The 17,777-nt window shown below is 38.4% G+C and overlaps 1 protein-coding gene across 2 annotated transcripts in view; it reads left to right on the top strand.

Annotated features, from left to right (window-relative positions):
• The first annotated feature begins 252 nt into the window (after positions 1-252).
• The window catches only part of LOC106082525 (neuropeptide CCHamide-2 receptor), a 32,935-nt gene continuing 15,410 nt past the window's right edge, over positions 253-17,777 (top strand). For both annotated transcript variants that reach the window (XM_013245084.2, XM_013245083.2), the window contains exons 1-4: positions 253-939; positions 6,783-6,948; positions 10,496-10,628; positions 13,435-13,633. In XM_013245084.2, coding sequence (XP_013100538.2) covers positions 417-939; positions 6,783-6,948; positions 10,496-10,628; positions 13,435-13,633 — 1,021 coding nt within the window. In that variant the 5' untranslated portion in view covers positions 253-416. The remainder of the gene's footprint in view (positions 940-6,782; positions 6,949-10,495; positions 10,629-13,434; positions 13,634-17,777) is intronic.

The following is a 17,777-nucleotide window of genomic DNA, read 5'->3' as shown; positions in this document are numbered from 1 at the left end:
GTTTTTATTTTATTATATTACTAATTGAATAAATATATATTTTTTTAATTTTTTTTAACCTTTTACAAAAAAATAAATATTTTCTTCATAATAGTAAGTTAAAATCACAAAAATATAACCATCTGCATAGCACTCTCAAGAATTTTTTCTATTATTAAAACGCAGCAAAATTAATATATAAGACTTAATAATGAAATTGAAATTTTGTTTACCCCATTTCTCATTTTCAGCACAAGCAGTATCCATGGAGCTACAACTATTTCCAGAAAATGAAATCCATAACAAATGCCACTGTGGCTTGACAGCGCTTTGCTGTACCACCAATAAAGCGGTTTGAATTTGCAGCAAGACACACCTCCCACACACGCATACACACACACTCGGATACAAAGAAAACAATAACTGAGGCGGTGTTTATGTCACCATCCTCTGCAATTGTTGTCCAACTTAACAACATGGAAAGGCTACTCACAAACAATGACGGCAATCAGAACTATTCCATTTTGTATGCCAACGATGAATTTTCGAGCGTGGCTGCCTCACCATCATCTGCATCCGCCCCCTCCGCCTCTACAATTTACCTACCCACTGTGGGCGACACATCCTCCATCCACTGGCAATGGGATGCCCTGCCCTCGCCCAAGGCTCTGTTGTTGAACAGCGAATGGCTGCAGCAAAATATGAGTCAAATGTTGAATATTTCCGCCGACAACTTGACGAATCTAATAACGGCCATACAGCGGGAGCACATTGTGCCGGAACGTGCTCCCATGCCCCTATTGGCCACACTGACGGTCTGCTATACGCTGATCTTTATTGCTGGAGTCCTAGGCAATCTAATAACGTGCATTGTGATATCGCGCAACAAAATTATGCATACGGCAACGAATTTTTACCTTTTTAATTTGGCTGTGTCAGATTTGATTCTGTTATTATCGGGTAAGTGGAAACTAAGCATTAGAAGACTATACAACAACTATTACAATGGTATAACCTATCAGTGTATAAATTTTAACAAATTTAAACAAAAGTAAATAAACACCTATTGTGGTTTTAAACCTGCCTTGGACACCACTGTACATTATTGAGTACGAACTGAGGAACGTAAGCAGTTGGGTCTGGATATACAGTGCACAGTGAGTTAGTGTGCCCACAACTGTTCTAAAATAATCTGCATAAGTTTCTGTCAATCAGCCTTTTACAAAACCCCCTCTCACAGTGATGTAGTGGACATACATTAGACCGTCCCATCCTATTAGGATTTTTTTTTAATCGAGAAGCGCATACCCTCCATTTTTATACCCACCACCATAGTATTGGGGGAATACTGATCTAGTCATTCCGTTTGTAACACCTCGAAATATTGATCTAGGATCCCATAAACTATATCTATTCTTGAACATCCGAAATTCTGATTCGAACTAGCCATGTCCGTCCATCCATCCGCTTGAAATTTGAAATTTTGCACAGATACCTTATATTGATGCAGGTCGTTGGGGATTACAGATGGGTCATATAAGTTCAGATTTGAATATACAATAGCTCCCATATAAACCGATCTCCCGATTTGACTTCTTGAGCCCATGAAAGCCAAAATTTTTGTCCGGTTTGGCCTAAATTTTGCACATCTGTTATAATTATCAACAACTGTGCCAAGAACGGTTCAAATCGGTATATGGCCTGATATAGCTGCCATATAAACCGATCTGCCGATTTGACTTCTTGAGACCCTGGAAGCTTCAATTTTGAGTCAAATCAGGAGATCGATTTACATGGGAGCTATATCAGGTTCTTGACCGATTTATTTGGCACATTTGTTGGAAGTCATAACTGAACACTATGTGCAAAATTTCAGCCAAATCGGACAACAATTGCGACTTCTAGGGGCTCAAGAAGGACATGGCTAGATCGACTCAGAATGTCGAGACGACCAAGAATATGAAGGTTGCACACAAAACAAATATACAATCATCGAAAATCGCTTTATTATTTTTCAAATTATTCCCTACTAAGACCTATGCACTTTTGCATGCGTTTGAACCAATCGTCGAAACCCTTTTGCCATTCTGATTGAGGTATCTCCAAAATATGCATTCTGAACGCATCAACCGTTTCTTTAGGTGTCGATAAACGTTGACCTCTCATTTCATTTTTTATGTACGGAAATAAAAAGAAGTCGTTCGGTGCCAAGTCAGAATAATACGGCGGATGACTCATCAAGTCGATGTTTTGAGTGCTCAACAAGTAAAAAGGCATTAAGTTCGGCCGGGCTGAACTTTGGATAACCACCACCTCGGGTATATATGTAAACCACCTTTCATCAAAATCCGGTAAAAATTGGATAACTTATGCACCTAAATTCGGCACAGGCATTGAATGGTCTAATAAATGTAAGACACTGTTGAATTTTGTATTTAAAATTTCAACAGAATCGGTTAATAAACAAAGCATTTATGAGCTTCAGACCCTTAACCGACATATTGGTCTATATGACAGCAATATCTAAATACAGTCCTCTTTTTACCATATTTGGGTCGGATGGCGGGAGGCCTAAAACTACTCACTGTTTCAAATTTCAGCGAAATCGGTTAAAAAATAAAGCTTTTATGGGCTTCAGATCCTTAATCGGGCGATCGGTCTGTATGACAGCTATATCTAAATATAGTCCGATGTGAACCATACTTAGTTCAGATATCGGGAGGCTTAAAATAACCCACTGTTTCAAATTTCAGCGAAATTGGACTATAAATAAAGCTTTTATGGTCTTCAGATCCCTAATTGGGAGATCGGTCTATATGGCAGCTATATCAAAATAAAGTCCGATGTGAACCATACTTGCTTCAGATATCGGGAGGCTTAAAATAACCCACAATTGCAGCGGAATTGGGCAATAAATAAAGCTTTTATGGTCTTCAGACCCTTTATCGGCAGATCGGTCTATATGGCAGCTATATCTAAATAAAGTCCGATGTGAACCATATATAGGTCAGATGTCGCGAGGCCTAAAAGTACTCACTGTTTTAAATTTCAGCTAAATCGCATGAGAAATTAAGTTTTTATGGGCATAAGACCCTTTATCGGCAGATCGGTCTATATAGCAGCAATATCCAAATATGGCCCGATTAGGCCCGTTCAAGAACTAAACCAGCGTGCACCAAAAAGAGACATCTGTGCCAAATTTCAGCTCAATATCTAAATTTTTGAAGCCTGTAGAGTGATTACAACAGACGTACGGACAGACACACGGACATCGTTCAATCGTCTTAGAATGTTACGACGATAACCGGAATGACTAAATGAATATACCCCCTATCGTGATGGGGGTATAAAAATGCAATTGTTTCGCGTTTTTGGAGCATTTCTTTCGACCAATCGACACGATCTTTTTTTTGAGCGATTGACAAATTGTGTGGGATCCAACGGAAACCAATTTTTTTGACGGTAAAATGTTCGTGCAATATCGAATGTATGCGCTCTAATGCCTAGAGTTGCCTCAATTCCACGATAAGTCTCATGACGATCACATGAAACGGACGGATATGATTAACCGGATCACCAGGAATTTCTGAGTCGTACTACACATTTAATGACAGCCGCAGTAGTGGTGCAGGATACAGTTTGTGGTTTTGTAATGCGTATTTCATGGCATGGATACCTTAAATTCCCAACGTGGTTATCGTTACCCATTGGCTATCGTTATTTTGGCTATCATATTTTTCTTATTAGGATCAAAAGGAAAAAATTGTCTCCAGTGTGTTTCAAAAAAAAAAAAAATACTTTTCCTTTTTTGGGACACTCTAATAAACATACAAGCAAAACCATCCTTTCTATCATTACCGTATATCCATTCAACACTTTCTCTCCTCCTACTATTGCCAATACATCAAACTTTAGTGTCCTGGTGTTCAACACTTTTTAATATCCATTATAGTTCTGACATATTGGACATCACACAAAATTGACTTCCTCTAACCATTATAAATGAGTCAATGTTTGACTACATATCCCCCTATATTAAGCTATGGCCATGTGCTCATTTTTCGCGGCAATTTGCCGGTCAATTCAAACGTCGTTCTCATGTCCTTTGGGTTCATTGTTAAGTCTGCAATCACCATAAAATAGTGATGGCATCACAACACATGCCAAAGTGGCAGGACATTTCGGTCATAGTTGACCAACCAACAAATACTAATTTGGTCAGCAATTAGTCATGGCCAAAAGCTCAACTCAACCTAATTTCTGGCAAACAAAAAAGACTTTTTTTTCCTTTTGGTTGACTTTATTTAATTTTCCTAATGGTTGCGTGTGTTGCAAAGAATTAGGTAAAAATAAATGAAACTTGTTGAATTCAATTTGTGAGAATAATAGAATCCATTACGGACAGGAAATACAAAAATACCAGACAATGATATGGGAACAAAATAATTGAAACTCGTTGGGTATGGTAAAGGAAAATACGCACATTTGAGACTTAAATAAGAGAAAATGTTTTAAATAAACCAAAATACAAAAGTAAAAGAGCATTATGTTCGAAGTGAATTGCTGAATTGAATTGAATTGCTGAACGCATCTTACGATTAAGTCCCTGGCCAAAAGTCGGGCTACATCGGAATCAGCAATAAACCCACCCTAAATCACCCCGGAATACAGTTTTCACTTTGAAACCATTATCCCCTTAGTTCCAAAAGGTTCAGCATATCGACGTGGGTGTACCTAAATATGTCAGTGTGTTCCAGTGTCGTTTAATCACTGCTTCTCCTGATAACATGTGATAGGCCATACCGCAGTACATGGTAGCTCACAGGAAATGTTGCCAAGTTCACTGGTAGTTTTTGTCAAACAAGAATTAGAGGCCACTGTAGCTCAGAAGTTAGCAAGTCCGCCCAGATACTAACTAAAAAATCACCCTTTATATTAAGGTGGGCGCCCTTCGCGTTTCTGATTCTTGGGATTGTACTGAGTAAAAAAGTCCACCATACCATCGTATACGGCTTTGACTTGCAGTTTTTATACCCACCACCGAAAGATGGGGATATATTCATTTTGTCATTCCGTTTGCAGCACATCGAAATATCCATTTCCGACCCTATAAAGTATATATATTCTTGATCAGCGTAAAAATCTAAGACGATCTAGACATGTCCGTCCGTCTATCCGTCTGTCTGTTGAAATCACGCTACAGTCTTTAAAAATAGACTTAAGGGGTGAAACTTTGCACAGATTCTTTTTTTTGTCCATAAGCAGGTTAAGTTCGAAGATGGGCTATATCGGACTATATCTTGATATAGCCCCCATATAGACCGATCCGCCGATTTAGGGTCTTAGGCCAATAAAAGCCACATTCATAATCCGATTTTGCTGAAATTTGGGACAGTGAGTTGCGTTAGGCCCTTAGACATCCTTCGTTAATTTGGCCCGGATCGGACCAGATTTGGATATAGCTGCCATATAGACCGATCCGCCGATTTGAGGTTTTAGGCCCATAAAAGCCACATTTGTTATCCGATTTTGTTGAAATTTAAGACATTGAGTTGTGTTAGGCCCTTCGAAGTCCTTCATCAATTTGACTCAGATTGGTCCAGATTAGGATATAGCTGCCATATAGACCGATCCGCTGATTTAGGGTCTTAGGCCAATAAAAGCCACATTCATAATCCGATTTTGCTGAAATTTGGGACAGTAAGTTGTGTTAGGCCCCTCAACATCCTTCGTCAATTTGGCCCAGATAGGTTCAGATATGGATATAGCTGCCATATAGACCGATCCTCCTATTTAGGGTTTTAGGCCCATAGAAGCCACATTTATTATCCGATTTTGCTGAAATTTGGGACAGTGAGTTATGTTGGACCACTCGACATCCTTCGTCAACTTGGCTCAGATCGGTTCAGATTTGGATATGGCTGCCATATAGACCGATCCTCCTATTTAGGGTTTTAGGCCCATAGAAGCCACATTTATTATCCGATTTTGCTAAAATTCGGGACAGTGAGAAAAATTAAGCCCCTTGACATACTTCTGCATTATGCCACAGATCGGCCTAGATTTAGATATAGCTGCCATATAGACCGATCTCTAAGTTTTAAGTTACGGGGCCATAAAAAGCGCATTTATTGTCCGATGTCGCCGCAGTTGGGGACAGTGAGTTTTGTTTTGCCCTTCGACATTCTTCTCTAATTCGGCTCAGATCGGTCCAGATTTGGATATAGCAGCTATATAGACCGATCTCTCGTTTTAATGTTTTGGGCCCATAAAAGCCGCATATATTGTCCGATGATGCCGAAATTTGGGACAGAGAGTTAAGTTAGGCCCCTCCACATATTTCTGCAACTTGGTCTAGATCGATCAAGATTTGGATATGGCGGCCATATAGACCGATATCTCGATTTAAAGTTTTGGCCCCAAAAAAGGCGCATTTGTAATCCGATTTCACTGAAATTTTACACATTGACTTATGTTAGGCTTTTCGACATCCATGTTGTATATGGTTCAGATCGGTTTGTTTTTAGATATAGCTACTAAAAAGACCAATGTTTTGCTAAACACAATTGAACAATGACTTTTAATTATTTGTATTTGGTCCAAATCGGAACATATTTTGTTATTACTGCTATGGGACATAAGGTATGCAATTTTCACCGGGTTGTGATGAAAGTTGATTTACATATATACCCGATGTGGTGAGTATCCAAAGTTCGGCCCGGTCGAACTTAACGCCTTTTTACTTGTTTGACTTTGTAGTTTTCTTTTTGTTAACTTTACATTGTTTTTTTTTTTTCTTGCAGGTATGCCTCAAGACTTATATAACCTTTGGTATCCCTACTCATATCCCTTTGGTGATGTTCTGTGTGTCATGGAGGGAGTTCTCTCAGAGACAGCAGCCAATGCCACCGTACTGACCATCACTGCGTTCACAGTTGAACGCTACATAGCCATCTGCCATCCATTTCGGTAAGTATCCAATTAGGAATATAACAATAATATGTTGAAGCTACTTGAACTGCAAAATGTCACAAAGTCACACTTAACATTCGACACAACTGTAAAAAGACAGCCATCATTATTTGTATCGATAGATATTAATTGCGAAGGATATATATTTGGCCCTCCTACACAACGTATATCTAAAACCGGAACATGGCACGTAGGTTGCAAACAACAAAAGCTTCTTAAAGGAATAGCATTAAAATACAAATATAGAATTACGCAAAATATTGCTAAGAGACTTTTTGATTTTCTTGTGTCCTAGAAAACAACTTAAATTGCTGTTGCTCTTCTGAACATGAAACGTAAGAAACTTTTTTGAAATCTTATTGACAGCAAACATAAGGTCAAGTTTTCATAATTCTTTGGGAATCAACATGAATTCCCCTAAATTGCAAATTAATGTGAAATCAGCTTTGAACTTCCAAATCAAAATGCGAAATAAAACTGAAATAGCTCCCCCATCGCTACACCATCATACATCACTTATTCCATTGGCTTGTGTGCTCAAGGAGAAGCCTCCATTAATGGCACGAGCACAAGAGCTTCTTTGACTTGCAATCAATTTATTGAAGGCACACATACATACACGTCTACAAACATGTCCAACTGTCGTAATTCGGCAGCCATCTTAGGGACAGTTAATTGGTTCATGGGAATGCATTTCCACCCACCAACCACAATCCCCCTGCGCGTATGAGTTATGTTGTTCGTAAGGCAAATTGCGAATACGCACTCAAGTGCACTAAGGCAATGAGAGCATTGCCGAAGAGGTGTTAGCAAACTTTCATCGCTTTGGTTAGCTGCATAGCCTTATACATTTGACTTCAGTGCTTATGTTAAGTATGACAGGGAATGAAATTTGGCAGTAGTTCAACTTGAAGATGAAAAGGATCATTGAAAACAGTATGAAACGAATGTGGTACAAAATCATAAAACTTTTGAAAATATGCAAAACCAATATGAATCCCATACACATTTTTGTGAATATCTAGATTTTGCAAGAGTGTGATGAAAACAAATTGAAACTTGTAGAATTGTAAATTTTGAAAGTTAAAGGATAATTTTGTGGATATTAAAGTTAGTCTGTCTAAACATACATTTGATCCGTCTTAGTAGTAAATGGCTATGTTAAGTCAAAAACACAGAGGAAAGGCAAAAGTCGGGCGGTGCCGACTGTATAATACCCACCACCTACCCTAAAAATACAATGTAGGAGTTATATCCAATCCTGAACCAATATTGATGTACCTCGGCGAATGCTTTCGGATGGGTTGTTAAGCAATCCGTATTAAATTTCGAGGAAATATGTTCAAACTGCAACTATGGTTGACAAATTACAACATTATTGAAAATTACCCAATATCTAAAGAATCTGCACCGATTTCGAACAAACTTCTCAGATAATGTGATAGGTGCCGCAGAAAGCGTTGTGCAAAATTTTGGCAACATTGGTCAATAAATGCGCTTGCAGTGATCCTAGAAGTGAAAATGGGGCGATATACATATATGACAGCCATATCTAAATCTGAGACGAATTCTATGAAATTCACCAGTAATGTCTAGAGTCATAAGAAAATCCGTTCTGCCTAATTTCGAAAGAATCGGTTAAAAAATTAGCACTTTAGTGCAATATTTCTCAAAATCGGACGAACATATATATGGGAGCTATATCCAAATCGGAACCGATTTCCAGCAAACTTTACGGACATTGAAGAAGTTATGAAGGAAAGCGTTGAATGAAGTTTTGGGAAGATTGGTTAATAAATGCGCTTGCAGTGGCTCTAGAAATGACAATCGGGCGATTTATATATATGTGAGCTATATCTTAATCTGAACCGATTTCTATAAAATTCACCAGTAATGACGAGAATCATAAGAAAATCCTTCTTGCCAAATTTCGAGATAATCGGTTGACAAATGACCATTTTATTGCAATATTATTGCAAATCAGATGAACATATGTATGGGAGCTATATCTAAATCTGAATCGATTTCGAGCAAACTTTACGGACATTGAGAAAGTCGTCAAGGAAAGCGTTGTATGAAGTTTTGGGAAGATTGGTCAATAAATGTGCTTGCAGTGGCTCTAGAAGTGACAATCGGGCGATTTATATATATCAGAGCTATATCTAAATCTCAACCGATTCCTATGAAAGTCACCAGTAGTAACGAGAATCATAAGAAAATCCTTATTGCCAAATTTCGAGATAATCGGTTAACAAATGGCCATTTTATTGCAATATTACTGCAAATCAGATGAATATATATATGGGAGCTATATCTAAATCTGAATCGATTTCGAGCAAACTTTACGGACATTGAGATAGTCGTCAAGGAAAGCATTGTATGAAGTTTTGGGAAGATCGGTCAATAAATGCGCTTGCAGTGGCTCTAGGAGTGAAAATCGGGCGATTTATATATATGAGAACTATATCTAAATCTGATCCGATTTCTATGAAATTCACCAGTAATAACGAGAATCATAAGAAAATCCTTCTTGCCAAATTTCGAGAGAATCGATTAACAAATGACTATTTTATTGAATTATTACTGAAATCGGACGAACATATATATGGGAGCTATATCCAAATCGGAACCGATTTTTTCCAATTTCAATAGGCTTCGTCTCGAGGCTGAAAAACAAGCCTATACCAAATTCGAGGACGATCGGATGAAAACTGCGATCTGTAGTTTGTACACAAATTAACATGGACAGACGGGCAGACAGACAGACGAACAGAAAGACGGACATAGCTAAATCGAATCATTCTGAGTCAATCGGTATACTTATCAATGGGTCTATCTCTTCATTATGGGTGTTACAAACAAATGCACTAAGTTGTAATACCCTGTACCACAGTAGTGGTGTAGGCTATAAATATGCATTGAACACCCAAGCAAATTTGCCCATGAAGAAACAGGGCAGACTCACACTTCACTGAGTGTTATCCGATTCAAGTTTAAGTTCAATGATAAGGGCCCACCTTTTTCGAGCCGAGTCTGAAAGGCATGCCGCAGGACCTATCATTTTTCTGGCAACTATTATGGACACTAGTTCTTACTTGCAGATAGATTGGTTTATTCACTCCAACGGGGATGACAGTTCAAATTGGATTGTCTATACCAGTGCTCGTAATTATACTTAAAAGGCTCATATATCGGTATTTCGTAAGCATGTCTAACATAGGTGGGCAAGGCACAAAAAAAACTCTTATTCTAAGAATTTTCAATTACATTTAACATTCTTTGAAAAACAAATCTCCCGTAATTTGCTTACATACATTGACTTGTGTTGCCTTTGGACCATGTAAAAATATTTATTTATTTAATAGTGAATGTAACTGGAAGCTGTCGGTACATGTTTATGTTTTCAGAACATTTTCTTTGAATATGAGTATTTTCCAGTTTCAGTCGCACTTTGTTCTTGTTGTTGTCGTCGATGTTCCACCCATTTAGTTTTCATTTAGTTGAGACATTTGTTTGTGTTTATCTCCTTTTTTTCTCGTTGCAGACAACATACCATGTCGAAATTATCACGCGCTGTTAAATTTATATTTGCCATCTGGTTGACCGCCTTCGTCCTGGCAATGCCACAGGCAATGCAATTTTCTGTAGTGGCCTCTTATGGCGGCACCGAATGCTCGGTAAGTAAGCAAACAACAATTTTGATTAGAAAAAAAAACACAAAGTCACAAAGGTAAAAAAACAGAACAATGGGATGCAATGAGAGGACTATAATTTGAAAAAATATTTTTTTAAAAAGAATTAACAACTTTCCTCATATGCCCTTACTTTGTGTAAGTATGGAAGGCAGAAAATGAATAATAGAAACTTTATATTTCAATAATAGACATATCATTTTTTCCTTATGGGCTATTTAACAAAAAGAATGCCCAAAGCTTTGGCAAATCAGCCTCGGTTTCACTTCATTTGGCTGGAATTTGGAACAAAGACTAGAATTATGACTTTCAACATCCATGACAAGTATGATTCAAATCAGTCTATAAACAGGTATAGCCCCCATAAATATCGATCCCCGGATCTCAAGTATGATCCGAATCGGTATATATACAGATATAGCCCCCACATAAACCGTTCTCCGGATTTGAATTCTTGAGCCCTTAGAAACCAAAATTTCCAACCGATTTGGCTATACCACCTTTCGTCAATATCTGGAAAAAAATGCTTACCTTATGCCCCATAGCAGCTATATCGAAACATGTTCCGATTTGGACCAAATATTAATAAGTACAAGTCATTGTTCAATTGTGTATAATAAAATATTGATTTTTTTAGTAGCTATATCTAAAAATTAACCAGTCTGAACTATAAACAACACGGATGTCGAAAAGCCCAAAATAATTCACAGTGCCAAATTTCAGTGAAATCGGACTATAAATGATCCCTTTATGGGGCCAAGACTTCGACAAAATCGGATAATAAATGTGGCTTTTATGGGCCTCAGACCCTAAATCGGACGATCGGTCTATATAGCAGCTATATCCAAATCCGGACCGATCTAGGCCAAATAGACGAAGGATGTCGAAGGACCTAACACAACTCTCTGTCCCAAATTTCAGCAAAATTGGATAATTATGCGGTTTTTATGGTTTTTTCCTAAGACCCTAAATCGGCGGATCGGTCTACATGGGGGCTATATCAGCTCAATATCTGTATTTAAAGACTATAGCATGATTTCAACAGACAGACAGACAGACAGACGGACGGACAGGTCTAGATCGTCTTAGATTTTTATACTGATCTAGAATATATATACTTTATAGGGTCGGAAATTTGAGATTTGAAACAGTGAGTAGCTTAGGGCTTTCCGACATTTGACCGAAATATGATTTAAATCGGACTATATTTAGATATAGCTGCCATATAGACCGATCTCCCGATAAAGGGTCTGAAGCCCATAAAAGCTTTATTTTTTAATCGATTTCGCTGAAATTTGAACCAGTGTGTAGTTTTAGGCTTCCCAACATCTTCGACAAATATGGCTTAGATCGGACTATATCTAGATATAGCTACCATGTGGACCGATGTCCCTATAAAAGTTTGAAGCTCATAAAAGCTTTATTTTTTAACCCATTTCGCTGAAATTTGGACGAGTGAGTAGTTTAAGGCCTCTCGAAATCTCACCCAAATATTTGTCACATTGGACTATATTTAGATATAGCTGCCATGTGGACCGATCTCTATATATACGGTCTGAAGCCCATAAAAGCTTTATTTTTTAACCGAAGGGTCTGAAGCCCATAACAGCATTATTTTTTAACCGATTTCGCTGAAATTTGAACTAGTAAGTAGTTTTAGGCTTCCCAACATCTCCCCTAGATATGGTTTATATCGGACTATATTTAGATATAGCTGCCATATGGACCGATCTCCCAATTAAAGGTCTGAAGCCCATAAAAGTTTTATTTTTTAACCGATTTCGCTGAAATTTGAACCTGTGCGTAGTTTTAGGCCTCCCGACATCTGATGCATAAATGTCTCTGATCGGACTATATTTAGATATAGCTGCCATATATACCGATCTGCCGATAAAGGGTCTGAAGCCCATAAAAGCTTTACTGATTTCGCTGAAATTTGAACGAGTGAGAAGTTTTAGACCTCCCAACATCCGACCGACCGACATATGTTTCAGATCGGACTATATTTAGATATAGCTGTCATTTGGACCGATCTCCCTATAAAGGGTCTGAAGACCATAGAAGCTTTATTTTTTAACCGATTTCGATGAAATTTGAACGAGTGAGAAGTTTTAGACCTCCCAACATCCGACCGACCGACATATGGTTCAGATCGGACTATATTTAGATATAGCTGCCATGTGGACCGATCTCCCTATAAAGGGTCTGAAGCCCATAACAGCTTTATTCATTACCCGATTTCGCTGAAATTTTAAAAAGCGAGTTGCTTTTAGGCCTCCCTGCATCTGACCCACATATGTTTCAGATCGGACTATATTTAGATATAGCTGCCATATATACCGATCTGCCGATAAAGGATATGAAGCCCATAAAAGCTTTATTTTTTATCCCATTTCGCTGAAATTTGAAACAGTGGGTGGTTTAAGGTCTCTAGACATCCCGGCCCGGCCAAACTTAACGGCTTTTTACTTGTTAGTGGAATCCATGGTGGTGGGTATACAAGATTCGGCCCCGCCGAACTTAGCACGCTTTTACTTGTTATGTTTAAGTCAAATTACTTTTCAAATTAGCTTGAAGATATGGATTTGAATACAATTTTGTATATAATTTGCCCCTTTTCACTTTCGATTGCTCCTTATATCGTACACACACCCTAATATACACCTGATATGCACATGTTGTTATTTAATACAGTTGTTATTTGAAAATGTTTATTAAATTGCATTTCTTTTCAATTTTCCTTCCTTCTTTCATTCATTCTTTTCCTTTTTTTCTTTGTTATGCCTTACAGATAAACAACGATTTTTTCGCCCATGTGTTTGCTGTGTCGGGGTTTATATTTTTCGGTGGACCCATGACTGCCATCTGTGTGCTGTACGTTTTAATAGGAGTTAAGCTTAAGCGCAGCCGTTTGCTGCAAACCGCTCCCCAGCGTTATTATGTTGTGAATCGTGGCATCAGTGCTCAAACCCGGGTGATACGGATGCTAAGTAAGTACACTAGGGGAGAAACAGCTGTCCCGTGCCAGCTGTCCTCCAACTACTCTGTGTTGTATTGCTAGGCACTGTAGATTTAAGCTGTGAAAGTGGCATTGAGGTCGGTGTAAGCGTTGAGCTGGTCAGTAGTGCGAAGTAGAAGAGGGAGTGGAAGTTTTGACTAAATCAAAGTGTTTTGTGTCAGAGATTTACACTTACACGTGTGTCCTGGAGCCATTGTCGTTAACAGTCAGCACACATATAGTGCCGAGTTGATGGCATTCCCAGCTTGCATGCTTAGTTGCCTTTCATGTATTTTCTTAGTTGCTAGCTTTGTTGGTTTTCTTCTCTTATGGTGAACCATTACAACAGAAAAGGCAATTTAAATCTTTTTCCTATTGGATCCATACACCAAGAAAAAACATAAAATTTTAAAATAATTCTTTTAATATTCTGCTAGTCTATAATTTTTTTTTTTTTTTATTTAAAGGATATTTCATTTTGATGGATTCACACCATAGAAATATTTTGGTTTTTTTTTCTTCAAAAATCCATCTAATCTTTAGAGTGTAAAACGAACAATTTTTCATAGATTCACATGGGAAAAAATCTGCAAACAATGAATCAACCCAAAAAATATGCGCTGCACTATTTTTTTCAGGGAATTTGGAGAATGTGTAGTATTTAAAGTGTCACCATGGTTTCCATGCTCGATACCATTACTACTAGAACGCAAAAGCAACGTAGCTATGGAAAATGGACAAAAACAAATCGCCTGTTTAATCCCACACAAACTGTTAAAAGCGTTTTTTAGTTGTTTTGCGTTTTCGATTTGACGATGTACACAAAAAAATGTAGACATTTTCAAACTAAGTGCCAAAGTGGCTGGAAACGTGAAACAAAATGTATAGAATTAATGGAATTGATGGAGTGACACTAAATTTCTAAAGGAAAAAAATTGGTTTTGAAAACTTGGACAACTCCCGTAATTTCTCAAAAAAGGAAATTAAAGCAGCCATTAAATATTTAAAGTGGTATAACTTAATGGATTTCTGATCGTGTTGGGACTACGCGCAAAAAATAAAAACCCTAGAAAAAAATTTGACAATTCTCAACAAATTTTATATCAAATGTTATCTAATTGTATCTTATTATACTCTCCATTCCGTCCGTCAATCATCGAAATATTCATCTGAGACCAAACAATATACAAAATATGTACTAGCTGAACCCGGCCCGCTTCGCTGCGCCTTCTTTAACTCTCTAATATCCTTATAGGGTTGGGACACTTTGTCCTGAATGCGGATATCGAATTCGTGCCATTATAGTCTATGACGCTGAACGCGTTCGAATCCTGGCGAGAACATCGGACAAAGCGGTGGTTATCCCCTCTTAATGTTGGCGACATTTGCGAGGTACAATGCCATACATGATCATTTGAAAAATTTTCCCCAGAAAGGTGTCGCACTGCGGGACACCGTTCGGACTCTGTTATAAAAAAAGGTCTATTAACTTTGGGTTTAAACTTGAATCGGAAAGCACTCATTGATGTGTGAGAAGTTTGCCCCTGCTAGATTCCTGGTGTTTTCAAAAATTGAGAAAAATGAGAATTGCTTTTTAGGGGAGGGATGGCACCATCAGACATTTCGACTCAAATATGGATATCAAATTCGTGCTGAACTTTCAAATGCTGGGGCGGCTACCGGCACTTTGCACTGACAACACATACCAAATTTGTTCTTAATTCCAAAGGGGAATGAAGTTCAGTTTGGGGGTTGCTTTAGGGCGTACCCCAAAACACATGGCTTCAAAATTGAATCTCAAATTCTTTTTCTACTCTCAAGTCCTTTGATTTGAGTCCCATATTGTTATAATGTCACAAAAAACCCATTTGACGTACCTTTGTGAGGAAAAGTTCCACCTTGACTTAAACGCAAATTTTAATGTTATACCCGTAATCTACTCCCAAATACCTTTTATTTGAGTCCCATATAGCCAAGGTCGGCTTATATGCCCATTTGGGGGTATTTGGGGGTGGGCGACCTCCCATTACTTCGATCTAATGTTTTATGCCATATTTCTAATCAAATGCCTAATAATTTTCATTTGAGTCTCATATTGACATGAACTTCGAATATATAGAAGGAGGAGTTTAGGGTTGGGTGTGCCCGCTGGCTATTTGGACCCAAATTTTAAAACCATATTCGTTTTTTAGCCTTCAATACCTTTTATTTGATACCGTTATTGTGCCCACCGGACCACTTTCGGATGTGGGTGGCGTTTTTGGGGTAAGTAGGAGGGTCCGCCTCCACCCGCATCCTTCCAGACGAACTTACACAATCTACGAAAATTTTAAGAAAATCGGTTCAGCCATGTATCATATTGTCATAATGGGCCTATTGGCGTTTTTGAGGGGTGGAGGGATCCCCTATACTTCGATCTGATTTTGTATGCCAGATTCGAAATCTACTCCCGAATACCTTTCATTTGAGCCCCATATTGAAAAGAACATCCAATGTGTCTGTTTGGGAGAGTTTTGGGGTTGGGGCGGACCGATGGGTCCTGAGACTCATATTTTAATACCATATTCATATTTTACTCTCCAATACATTTCATTTGATACCCATATTGTCCCGATCGGTCCACTTTTGATTTTGTGTTGTGTTTTTGGCTTGAGGGGGAAGGGTCCGTCCCCCTTCCGATATCGAAAAATTATATAGCCTATGTTTCCTTCCAGACCAACCTACACAATATGCGAACATTTCGAGAAAATCAGTTCTGCCGTTTTTTAGTCTATACGGAACAAACAAACCGAGACCCATATATCCGTGATTGGCCAATCTGCCCATTTTGGGCGTTTTCGTGGGGGTGTACTTTGACATGAATTTGTATGCCAGATTCATTCTCCCGCATACCTTTCATTTGATACCTATATTGTTTTTATCCATCCACTTTTGATTTTGGGTGGTGTTGTTGGGGTAACGGTCCGTCCCCTTCCGTTATCAAATTATAAAGCCTATCCTATTTCCTGGCCATATTCGTAATGTAATCCCGAATACCTTTCATTGAGTCCCATATTGTCATGACTGTCAAATAAACCTATTTTAAGGGGTTTTGGGGCTGGGGCGGCCCCCCATGTACTTGGACCCAACTTTTATTATGAAATTGGTACTCTACTCTTGAATAACTTTCACTTGAATCCCATATTGTCCCGATCGGTCCACTTTTATTTTTGGGTAGTACTTTTGGGGTAAGGGGGAGGGTCCGCCCCCCTCCCGATATCAAAAAATTATATAGCCTATGTTTCCTTCCAGACGAACCTACACAATCTGTGAAAATTTCAATTTAATCGGTTCAGCCGTTTTTGAGTCTATACGGAACAAACAAACAAACACAAATTATAGATTCTGGATCGTCTTGACTTTCTAAGTCGATTGAGCGATGTCCGTCTATCGAAAACACGCTAATTTTCGAAGGGATAAAGCTAGCCGCTTGAAATATTTTACAAATACTAGTGTAGGCATTCCCATGGCAGCTGGTTGTACGTATCGGATTGACCCTATGGAATCCTTCATCGGCAAGGGCTGCTGCCTTAGTGTGCGCCACACTGCTACAACAGCGACAACATTAGTGTTGTTCGGTTTTGATTTTAAATGGGCCAAATCGGTTCATGTTTTGATATAGCTCCCATGTAAACCGATCTTGGATCTTGAGTTCTTGAGCCTCTGGATGGCACAATTCTTATGCGATTTGTCTCAAATTTTGTATGAGGTGTTTTATTATGACTTCCTACAAATGTGCAAAGTATGCTCTAAATCGGTTCAAAACATTAAATTAGCTGCCATATATTCCGATCTCGGATCTTGACTTCTGGAGCCTCTAGAGTGCGCAATTATTATTCGATTTGGCTGAAACTTTGCATGAAGTCTTTTGTTTTGACTTTCCACAACTATGGTCCAAATCGGATAAGAGCCTGATATAAATATAACAAAAACAGTTCTTCTGATTTGACTTTTTGAGCCTCTGGAAGTCGCAATTATTATCCAATTTGGCCAAAAAATATTTCAACGACTTCTCCACCATGACCTTCTAAATACGTGCCAAATATGGTCCATAACCTGATATAGCCCCCATATAAACCGATCTCCCGATTTTACTT

Source organism: Stomoxys calcitrans, chromosome 2, assembly GCF_963082655.1.
Source record: "Stomoxys calcitrans chromosome 2, idStoCalc2.1, whole genome shotgun sequence".
In the NCBI taxonomy this organism is placed as follows: Eukaryota; Metazoa; Arthropoda; class Insecta; order Diptera; family Muscidae; genus Stomoxys; species Stomoxys calcitrans.
Note: the sequence above shows the minus strand (reverse complement) of the source record. Positions and strands in the feature narration are given on the sequence as shown.